Here is a 12,523-nt window from a genome sequence, read left to right as displayed (position 1 = left end):
CCTTTTTCTTCCCCCCCCCTCTCTCTCTCTCTCTCTCTCTCTCTCCCTTCTCCCCCCTCTTTCCATCCCTCTCCTTCACCTCCCTCTCTCTCTTTCATGCTTTTACACGTGCATATCTGAGGATATGCGTGTGTCATGTCTCTTTTCCTGAACGTTTTTTGAACTCTGAGCGAGTTCAGAAGTCTATCAGGTGGGGAGAGAAAAATTTCCCGGGGCTTTTGATGCCAAGCTGTGTCAAGAGACGGATGACCGTTCCAGCGTGGGAGCTGTTGGGTGTCGTCTAACAGAAGTAGTGGGATGTGTTCGTTGTCACCCCCTTCTTTCTGTGTGTGTGTGTGGGTCTGTGTTTCACCCTGGGCCAGTGGTGTGCCTATTTACCTGGTGACAGGTGAGGGAGTCTGTGTTTGTCTGCGTAATATTAATGTAGAGATGTGAATTGTGATGTTGGTTGACACCAAAGTGAGGTTTAGGTTGCTTGCAAGGTCGGGGTGATGTTTTTTGTTTATTTTATGGAAATCTTTTAAATCCAGCATTCTTTTATCTCTAAACATTTGGAGGGAATTAGTAAATTTGTTGTGTTTAGGTATATCATTTTGCCATAATTATATTCAGCTCGGATTGTTTCAGGTTTGTTTTCTTTATAATGGTGATGTCTAATTGCAGTACGTAAATTTTCCCAAACATTTTTGTGGGGATGGAAATGTGATGTAATTGTAATTGTAGCCCGACTGATGCTGTTTATTATTCGGAACTAGCATGATAAAAACTGAAATATTATTGCCATTTGCAGTTAGTCATAATGTACGTCTTGGGGCTGTGTGTTGGTTTAACCCTTTTATTATTTGGAAAAGCGAAAATAGACGGATCAAATACTTTTCACGGCGATAGCTTTGTACGCCGAGGCCGATAGCTCATGTAAAAGGTTATCCACTTGCTTTGTTTAGCGTAATGTATATTGCTTAAGGAAGAGATAAGTGGGGAGGGGGGGGGATGTACTCTTTAGCAACTAGTAAAAAAGAACATAGTCTACAGAGCCAGCGAGGTGTTACAGGTTTCCTGTGTTTCCCTCCCTTCCGTGCCACTGCCTTCGACGGGTCTCCAGGACACAAGTCTGGAATGGTCCTCGTCCCTCTTCTAACGTGTCACCCCGAAACTCCCTCACTCCCGTTCCCGTTCCCGCTCCCACTTTCCCGCTGTCCCTCTTGCCCGACCAGCTTCAGCCAGCAAACCACCAGCGTTGTCCGTCCTCGGCTGTCAGCGTGTGTCTGAACTCTGGCAGCGTGTTTGAGCAGAACTGGCGCTGCAGTTGACTGCAAAATTGTAGAATTGGGCTGTAGTTAGACAAAGGTTATCATTTTGTGTGTGTAATGCTTGGGTTTGTGGCGTTCATTTATTTAGGTATTTTTGCTTGAACACAGTAAAACGAGCTGAACTCTTCTGTGTCTCTGTGTTTGTGTTGTCGGGACGTTAGCTAGTCTGGGAAGGGGCGGGGGTTCATGGGCAACCCCTTACGGGTTGTGACAATTTGTATTAGTGTTTGCACCCACACCCCCTTCTCCCCCCTCCCCGCGATCATCCCCCCCCCTCACCCCCCAACCCCTCACCCCTCAAAAAGGAAAAGCCTTCAAGGTTCATGTGTGATTCCTGCTGTACAATAAAAGCGAAAATGCCTATGGTGGAAGGGGGCCGGAGGTAGGGCAGGGCAAACTGAGGAGAGATGGGGGCGGGGGATTACTAGTATACTGGTCTCTGTTTAAAAACAAAACAAAACCCGGAAAGTATTCAAACGCGCCAGCTTACTAAGAAAACCTGGACCGAAAATGAAACAATTCTGTTCTTTCATAAAGCTTACGTTGTTACTGACAATTTTTTTTAATCATCACCAACTCCACAACCATCATCATAGTGATATCACCATAACAAGAATGACAATGATCTGCATTCATACAGCGCTTAACAAGAGCATTTCACAATACAGGTGGCATAAATATAGTACATTATTGTGAAAAAAAAGTCGTCACAAACTCGTCAAAAAATATCACCTACAATATCATCACTCCAACATACACACACCTCTCCAACTTCACTCACTTTTCCATCCTCTCACACACACACACACACACACACACACACACACACACACACACACACACCCACCCTATATATATCTGTATATATATGTATATATATATGTATATAATGTATATAATATATATATTTACATATATACATCTCTCTCTCTCTCTCTCTCTCTCTCTCTCTATATATATATATATATATATATATATATATATTCTGTATGTATATATAATGAATGTTATTTATATGGCACAAACTGCCCATATAATGGGCTCTAAGTGCCGTACATAAAACACATACAATTGTGCATTATAACATACCTCTGCACATGAAAAAAAAACAACACATAAAAAAAAAAATTATATGTGCGTCTATACACCAAGAAAATATTACAAATTGCAGGTATGAACAAACACACACAGAGGACAAAAATACCCTACACACACACACACACACAGGCCGCGCCCGCGCACACACACAACCATCCTCCCACAGACACAAACACACAGTGGATGATGACTTCAGTAGAGGGCCAAGTGGGGTGGGTAGGAGGAGGTAGAATGCAGACAATTAGCTATGCTTCGTCACACCCAAAGGCCTGTTTGAACAGACGGGTGTTTGTTTGCTTTGAAAGAGGACAGCGTTGGTAAGTGACGGAGATACATATGAAGAGAATTCCAGACAGAAGGTGCTTGATATTGAAAGGCCCTTTGGCACACACACACTGACACACACACACACACACACACACACACACACACACACACAAGCCAGTTTAGAATAATAGAGTTTGGAATCAATGAATCCTAAGTTTCGTTTATTTCTTATGAACATGATATCATGGAAGCCTGTTTTAATTGACGACAGAAGAGCACAAGAAGGAGGCAGGTCTGAAGAAAAAGAAAATAGATTCTGTTTTATCATCACTAAGTTTGAATTTGTTATTGTTCATCTAGCTTTTTACAGATTTTTACAGCTTTCTTCAAAATCTCGAAGAAATGCTGATGTATTCTGTGGTGGGAGTGATTTCAGTTCTTGACCATTATCTGTAAAGAGCTGATATGCAGCATAGTGGGTCTGAATGATATCAGACAAAGAAGTGGGAACCAGCACTGAACCTTGAACACCCCAAAAAAAGAGGGGTTGGAGAGTAAGGTTTGAACCATTTGAGTGTTGTAGAACAAATGCAAAAAGTAGTTTTTAACAGGAAAATATAAATTTGCTGGTCAGTAGTGTCAAATACTGTGCAAAAATCGAATAACAGTAGAACAGAAATTTTCTCTTCACTCTTAGCTGCAAGCAGATCGTTGACACTCGCAAGAGAGTGGTCTAAGTACTGGGTCCTGTTTCATAGGCTGACTGGAAAGAGTCACAAAGTGGTTATTATCATTATTACCATCATCAACAACATCAACACCAGCACCACCATCATCAGCTGCAGCAGCACCAACACCACCATGATGATAATCATCATCATCATCAACAACATCATCATCATTATCAGCATCATTATCATCAACATCATCATCAACATTATTATCACCATCGCCATCACCACCATCATCACTACCACCATAATTATCATCATCACCACCATAATGATCACCATCAGCAGCAGCAGCAGCAGCAGCAGCATCACCACCACCACCATCACAATCACCACCACTAGCATTATCATAATCATCACCACCATCTTCAGCATCATCACTAGTACCATCATCAACATAACCACCACCATCATCAACATCACCACCACCATCACGATCACCACCACCATCATAATCATCATCATCATCATCATCTCCATCATCAGCATCCGTGGTTTATGGAAACAAGAACATACCCAGCATGCACACCCCCGAAAACGGAGTACAGCTGCCTACATGGCGAGGTAAATAAAACAGTCATACACGTAAAATGTTACATGTCTGCCTGAGTGTGTATCTGTGCGTGCCAGAAATCTGATTGAACGACACAGGAAACGAATGATGAGCGCCCAGTGGCAGCCGTCAGTCGGCTCTATCCAGGTAGGCAGCCTGTTATGCAAATGACTCCGTATTTGTAAAGCACTTAGAGCTTGGTCTCCGACCGAGGATAGGCGCCATATAAGTATGCACGTCATCATCATCATCACTATCACCATCACCATCACCATCACAAACCAGCAGCCACTCCACTAACCTGTATGAGAAGCTGCATAGCTCGGACCTCCTAGAGATACACATCAGCAGAGCGTTGCCCACTAAGCCAGGAACCACCAGCACTGCCGCCGCTACGCACACCACCACTATGTTGATGGAGGGCTTCTCTTCAATCTCCACTGTGTAGGTGTCGTTCTGGACGCTGACAGACCCGGAGCCAGAGTCCACGAAGTCTTGCAGCCATTTCTTCCACACATCGATGCCTGACGGAAGCGTGGATTCGTCGAGTGGCGTCATCTTCGCCGTCATCGTCATCGTGACGGTAGAGTCGTCGGATGTCAGGAGGACGGTCGAAGGGGATGAGGTCAGGTTTTGATCCATCTTGAGAATTAAAAAAAAAAGGAAAAAAATGATAATGATTATGATGGCAACGACAACATCAACAACAAGAAGCACAACATGAACATGATGTTTGTCCTTCGGATTCGAAGATGACCATGGCTTCCAATACCAGATGGAAGAAAGGTGGCTGTGGGTCCGGAGGTGACTGATGAGACCAATCCAGGCCCTGAAGGCTCGCCCACATGTGGGACGCAAGTGAGTGGGTGCTTGGGCCTTGCTTACAGCACGCTTTCGTTGCGCCTCGGCGATGCGCCTGACTTCAGCTGCACGGGCTTCTGTCGTGATCTTGCTGTGCCAAGCTGGACGGTCCAGAGCAAGCGTCTCCCACGTGTTGATGTTGATGCCCAGGTCTTTGAAAGACGCTTCGAGGCAGTCTTTGTAGCGTTTCTTCTGCCCTCCAGCTGAGCGCTTGCCCTGACACAGTTATCCGTACAGCAGCTGCTTTAGTAATCTGGCATTCTGACCACATGTCCAGCCCACCTGGTTTGGGCTTTCTGTAGGAGGGTGTAGACGCTGCAGAGGCCATCTCGTTCCAGAACTTCCGTGTCGAGGACTTTGTCCTGCCACCTGATGTGGAGGAGTCTGCAGAGACAGATCAGATGAAAACGATTGAGCTGTTTGGCGTGTCTGCTGTAGACAGTCGAGGTCTCACTGGTGTAAAGGAGTGTGGTAAGGCCCACTGCACAGTAGACCCTCAGCTTGGTGGTAGAGCTGAGACCTTTTTGCTCCCAGACGTTCTCATGGAGTCTCCCAAATGCGGCGCTGGCCTTGGCGATCCTGCTGTTGACCTCAGCGTCTATGTTCACTGCGCGAGAAAGCGTGCTGCCCAGGCAGGTGAAGTTGTCGACCGCCTGGAGGTTCTGCCCCTTCACTGTGATGTGCAGTTCCTGTTATGACTTTCCTGGGGCAGGCTGGTACATAACTTGGGTCTTTTTGGTGCTGATGGTGAGACCGAAGTTTGTCGCAGGCTTGTGAGAAGCAGTCCATTTCACACTGCATCTTCTGCTGTGTGCTGGCGTTGAGTGCGCAGTCATCAGCAAACAATCTTTCACCTTTAACAACATGAAGACGATGACATAGTCAAAACCAACAGCAACAGTAACAGCGGTAGTGGTAGCAGCAGTCGTGATGTTTAGAAATGAAAACAAAGAGAGAACAACAGCAACAGTAATGATAATAATAATTATAATTTCAAAAGTACCGTTTTCGTTGAAAGGATATGAGCAGACATCATATTGTATTGTGTTGTTTGGGAACTACAAAGAGCTCAGTTAGGGGTAGGGGATCTGCGTGTTCAATACCAGATCTGAAGACAGAATCATTTAAATTATTGCCAAAATGTGTAATGATGATTGGAATTAGCTACTTTGTCATGCTTTATGTTTGCGAGTCACTGCAATCATGTTCTGCTGGTTATCGTCTCAATCTTCATTTTGTTATAACGATGAAGTGGACTGAACAGGGAAATAAGGAGCAAAGTATCGCCCAGACAGCCTTTGTCCTTACAATAATTCTATAGTTTAGTGGAATCGTATTCATGGAAACAGCTTCAGATTTCCCTTTCGAAGTACAATAAAAATGTTGGCATACATGAATTTTACAAATAATGATGTAAACAAAACATGTACATGTAAAAAGAAAAATAACACCCCTTAAATGTAGATGGAAAACTAATAAAAACTTTAAAATCAATTCACTAGAAAGAATACATGTATTTGCAAACAAAATATCACACCTGAACATGTGCTCAACAGTGATGTAAGGAAGTACACCTGAACATGTGCTCAACAGTGATGTAAGGAAGTACACCTGAACATGTGCTCAACAGTGATGTAAGGAAGTACACCTGAACATGTGCTCAACAGTGATGTAAGGAAGTAATATATCCCGCTGCTTCAGTCAATTGAAAATACTCCGTTCAAAACATTTTGGAATCACCAACGTTAATATATCATTATCACACACACACACACACACACACACACACACACACACACACACACACACACACCACATGCTCGCATATACACGGACACATATGCAGAACACAAACACATAGTACAACCCTACCTTGTCACGCCCCAAGCAGCGAGAAAGGAACAAAGCGACGGCGGTACCAGCACTGACAGTGACACACGGTGTGGTCACCACAGCCTCTGACCACACACTTGTCCGCTTCACCTTTTACTGACCAGCCTGCACACTGCGTGCCTCCGCGCCGCCCTCTGGCTGCACACACACACACACACACACACAGAGAGTCTTACACACACACACACACACACACACACACACACACAGAGTCTTACACACACACACACACACACACACACACACACAAAAGTCTTACACACACACACACACACACACACACACGCCATATTCAAGATGGCGCCGACCAATGGCAACACGGGGATAGCTGTCATGTTTATTTTGTGTTTGATTGTGTTTATGTGTGTTAGGGAAACAGCTGCGATCTTACAATATGAGCGTGACACGCTGCTGCGTGTTAGGGAACAGGTAGGTGAGTCCAGTGTTTTGAGATCTCACTTCAACTCATTCTATCATGATTTACAACCGTCAACAGTTTTCAGTTTCAGTTTCAGTAGCTCAAGGAGGCGTCATTGCGTTCGGACAAATCCATATACGCTGCACCACATCTGCCAAGCAGATGCCTGACCAGCAACGTAACCAAACGCGCTTAGTGAGGCCTTGAGAAAAAAAAGGGGGGGGGTGTGAATAAATAATAGATAAATACATAAAAAAAAGAACTACAACTACTAATAATAATATGTATACGGCGCAAAAACTTGATGAAGTCAACTATAAGCGTACATAAATAAATAAATAATAATTTTAAAAAATAAAATAAAATAATAATAATAATAATAATAAAATAAAAAAAAATTTAAAAGACAACACTGATGATAAATAAGGAAATAAATGTAAAACATGGAGACACATACACCCACATATGCAAAACAGATATGCACCAAACATGCAGTTTCACAGATATGAAAGCACAGTCAAATACACATAAACGTACATGAGCCCCAACACACACACACACACACACACACACACACACACACACATTACCCTGCACTTCCTCTACCCCCCTCCTCCACACACTCATTTCTAGGCTACCTATCGCAGCTTCCACGGCACACACACACACACACATACACAGATGAACCCTTACTTTTACAAGCACACACACATACGCCCATATCCCCCACCACCAACCCCACACACATATATACAAAGATACATATATATGCACACCTGCACGTTCCAATATTCCGTTGCTCCCACAGTGTAGGCATGCATACACACACATACCTCATCATCTACCCACACAGACCCCCCCACACACACATACACACACGCACAGAGGCTGCCACTGATTGGCCGCAAGAGGGATGGGGAAAGATCTCTGATGCCAAGAACGTGGCGTCTAGTGTGTTGCTCTGTCTATTGTATTTGGAAAAGCCCACAGACTCTGTTCCGTTTTGAAGAAAGTTGCGCAATGTTGGTTTGGAAATGATGCCGATATTTGTTTGATTTGCAAAGCATCGTGCTCTACCTTTCATGCTAGACCTACGGCCGCTCCCTCTCTCTGCTTTTATTTCTTTGAGGCGATCGATGGTGTGATGGCCTTGTACCTGTTCTTTTTGATATTCTTTGACTTTTCTGAGGATTTCCGATTTTCCTAGATGTAGGCCGCTCGTTGTTGTTGCGTTACCAGCAAGTCTGTCAGCACACTCATTTCCCTTTAACACCTGCATGTCCCGGGCAGTGTGACCATGTAAGCTTTTTAATCTGAAAGTTGCGCATTGCCTTATGCCACTCTGGGCTTCCCATTCCATTTTCAATTTTCTGTATGAGGTTCATTGAGTCGGTTAGAATCATGGCATGTTGGTTTCCGGGCATATGGATGGATGATAGCCACTGGAGGGCATGTGTCACAGCTTCAACTTCCATCGTTAGGCTGGAGGTTGTGACTGTGTAGGCAGCATTCTCTTTCCTAATTGTTTTTCGATTTTGTTTCGCAGTGAACCGTCAACAATGAACACCGACCGGTCAGCACGCTAGACTCAGTCCGTCAGGAAACGGGGAAAGCGAGGTGGGGCCCTTTCAAGGTTACGCCAAGGAAGTTTTCGCCCACCTCTACCCAGTCGGCTATGTTCCGTGCTGTTCGAACTTCAAAGGAAAAAAAGTGACATCGCAACGTCTACCAGCCACGAACCGATTGCAAAGAGCGTGGCGAGCTCAGAATCACTTCGTGAACTGAAAAGGACCCACCCTCAGTGGCGATGATATTCCTTCACTTTTTGGTTTAAATAAACTTTAATTATTCAACAATACACATGATTACAATGCATTGAATGACAAAAGAGCATCAACAAGCTTAAAGCTTATACTGTGCTCACAACGTTGCACTTCAATTTTATCATGACGGCAGATGAACCATATTATGACTTGTATGAAATAACATGCATAAACAGTAAGTAATGAAATAATGAAATAAAACAAATAAACAAACAGTACATAATATAGTAAAATAATGCTAATATCAATATTAACATGAGATTAAATTTATTATCACCAAAGTAATTGGCCTAACAGAAGAAAAACACGAAGAAGAAGAAAATTTAGAAGAATGGAGGGTAAGGTGGTGGAGGAGGGGGAACAGAGGGGAGAGGAGAAATTCTAACAGATCATTGGCCAATCCATTCACCTTGAATATTTGGTCAGTCAAAAAAATTCAACATATATTTTACGAATAGAATCATGTTGTACTCTTTCTTCACAATACTTTCTAAGCTAAAATCTATTTGAATCGGAGATAAACTGGTGGACAGTTTGAAATATGAATATATTTGTATGATTTTGGAGAACAGGATCTCCATGCAACAGAATTTTAACGTGAATGTAGTTTGGAGATAAATTTAAGATTGTGTTTGCCCGAGCCATATGAAAGTCTTGACAAAATAATAAATAATGTTCAGCAGTTTCGCTTGCAGTGCCACAAGCACAAAGTGGGTCGTTTATTAAATGTCTGTTGAACATATCTTCTCTTAAGTCACTAATCCCTAGACGAAGTCGACAGTGAATGATTTGTTCCTTCCGTTTACCATAGTAATAATAGCTAGGCACTACAGCATCGTTAGCACATAGGTAATGTTTAAGCTGGCTTAAGGAATTGCTGGTTTTAACATAATCAGGTAGAGAATTCCAGAGATAAGTAGTAGATGGTATGAATGATTTCCGATAGAGTTCGGTGTGAAATCTTGGTACGGTGCGTTCCAATGACCTGCGTCTATGGTAAGGGTTATTGTCTGAAACAAGACCAGGAACAAGACAATTTAGGTAGTTAGGGCATAGACCGTTAACCATCTTGAAATAATGCACAAGTTTGTGTCTTCTCCTTCTTTCCTTAAGTGTACAGAACCCTGATTCTTGGTATATTTTTTGGTGGCTTGTCCCACGAACAGCTCCAGTTATGGTTCTTAATGCATCAAGCTGTAAATTTTCCAGAGAATCTGATTGTGCATCTGTGCAATTATCCCAAACAATATCAGCATAGTCAAAATGTGGTAATATGAATGATTTGTACATGATTTCTAATGCTCTCCTATTTAACTTGTACTTATACGTCTTAAGACAAGAAACCAACATAGTTACAGCATTGATTATACTTTTAATATGTTCCTCCCATTTACAGTTGTTTTGGAGTATGACGCCTAGATGTTTATGTGTGTCTGTACTTTGTAATGGTGTGATGCCAAAAGTAAGAGGTAAAATTGTGTCAGTGTTTCGAGAAAAATTTAATAACTCTGTTTTCCCCTCATTAAATTTGACTTTCCATCGCTTAGCCCAAGAATCTATCTTTTCTAAGTCAGAATTGAGTGTTTGTGCACGGATGTTTGGGTTGTTTAGTGCTAAGGACATACTTGTATCATCTGCAAATAGCTTAATGTTTGAATGGATGTCGTATCCAATATCATTGATATAGATAAGGAATAATAGTGGACCAAGTACAGAGCCTTGAGGAACACCTGCGGGTATTCCTTTGTAATCAGACTTATCACTCTTTATAACAACTGCTTGGATACGGTTAGAGAGGTAATAGGAAAACCAGTCAAGTAATTTGCCTCGTATGCCATTCGCTCTTAACTTCAGAAGAAGTCCCTTGTGCCAAACTCGATCAAAAGCTTTAGATATATCAAAGTACACAGCCTGGGTTGTGACTCCATTATCAAAAGATGAGCATAAGTCATTATAAATGCAGAGCAACTGATTTACTGTCGAATCACCAGGAATAAAACCTGACTGGGAAGGAGATAAAATATGATTTGATGAAAAAAAAACTTGTAAACTTGCTTATGGATGCATCTCTCAAGGACTTTACCAACACAGCTAAGCAAAGAGTTTGGACGGTAATTACTACAAAGTTCCTTCGAAGCTTTTTTATGCAGAGGATTTACATGTGCTGTTTTCCATACCAGAGGAAATTTTGATTCATGAAGGCTTTTGTTGAAAATCCTGGTTAGTGGGTCTAGAATGGCTGGCAATGAGGCAATTAACAATCTGTTATGTACAAGATCTGGCCCTACCGCTTTATTTTTATTTAGATTTAGAATAACACCTTCAACATCAGAAGTAGTAAGCGCTATGTCTGTAAGTTCTAAGTCGAGGAATGGAATATCAGGTAAATCTTTTTCGCTGTCTTCAAGAGTGGATTGTGAAATGAAAAAGTTGTTAAAAACATCAGCTTTATCTTTGTTTTTATAATAGACAATACCATTAGATATAATAGGGGGAATTGCATCTGACCCAACACCTTTCTTTCTCAAAAATGACTTAACAAGTTTCCACCATTCTTTTGTTCCAAAATTGGATGAAGTTGTGATCTTATTTTCTAAATTGGTGATATACTCAAGCTGTCTTTGTTTTTCTCTATATGTAACATAGTTCCTAAAACACCGAAATTGTTGTCAGTCTTCTGGTTTGTTAGTTTGTTTAGCAAATTTATGAATTATTTTACGTTCCTCTATTAGCAGCCTAATTTCATCTGTCATCCAAGGGACATCATTTGGACGTACAGTGATAGTCTTCGTTGGCATACATTGCTTTGCTTTATCCATTATAATATTTGAAAACGTTTCCGCACTTTCGTCAATTGTTTTATTATTGGTCACTTCATCCCAATTAACCTGGTGTAGGAGATTGCAAAATCTATATGTATCAAACTTATTGTAATTGAAAATTGTTCTTTTAAATGACTGTTCTCTAACTACTGTATTCTTGACAACCACATAAGGTACACTATGGTCACTGCAGATAGCAGGCATGACATCCGTTGATTTGATCATACTGGGGCTTTGAGTAAGTATAAGATCTAAGCATGAACTTGTTACTTCGGTAATCCTCGTTGGTTCATTTATTAACTGCTTAATATGGTAGCGATTCAAAATATCTACTAAGTGGGGTGATGGTATTGTTAGGAAATCAGTATTAAAATCACCAAGAATCAAGAATTTGTTTGTGGTGTCATTGGCTCTACGTATGCTTTCTTCGATCAAATTCCAGTAATTAACATTGGAGTTAGGTGGACGATAAAAAGATCCAACTAATAAACTTATTTGATCTAATTTTGTCTCAACCCATACAGCTTCTAAACCGTTTACATGAAGGTCATTGCGAGGTTTACAATATAAATTATTTTTTACATAAATAGCAACACCGCCATGTGGATCGTTTGTTCTGTCACATCTAACAGGTGGATGGAAGTTTGTAATATGGATGGAACTATTGCTGTCTAAATCTGAAAGCCATGTTTCAGATACTGTGATAATATCAAAGTTACCATACTCAGCTTCTAATAAATCAATCTT

The 12,523-nt window shown here is 41.7% G+C and overlaps 1 protein-coding gene across 3 annotated transcripts in view; it reads right to left on the bottom strand.

The window, feature by feature from the left end:
• Window positions 1–12,523, bottom strand: part of LOC143275594 (uncharacterized) — a 55,841-nt gene that overhangs the window by 31,171 nt on the left and 12,147 nt on the right. For 2 of the 3 annotated variants that reach the window (XM_076579815.1, XM_076579814.1), the window contains exons 2-3: window positions 6,693–6,851; window positions 4,261–4,601 (exon numbers count right to left, since the gene is read on the bottom strand). In XM_076579815.1, coding sequence (XP_076435930.1) covers window positions 4,261–4,601 — 341 coding nt within the window. In that variant the 5' untranslated portion in view covers window positions 6,693–6,851. Of the gene's footprint in view, window positions 1–4,260; window positions 4,602–6,692; window positions 6,917–12,523 lie in introns of those variants that run through there. The other variant, XM_076579813.1, reaches the window with a different exon arrangement.

Source organism: Babylonia areolata, chromosome 30 (assembly GCF_041734735.1).
Source record: "Babylonia areolata isolate BAREFJ2019XMU chromosome 30, ASM4173473v1, whole genome shotgun sequence".
Lineage (NCBI taxonomy): Eukaryota > Metazoa > Mollusca > Gastropoda > Neogastropoda > Buccinidae > Babylonia > Babylonia areolata.
Note: the sequence above shows the minus strand (reverse complement) of the source record. Positions and strands in the feature narration are given on the sequence as shown.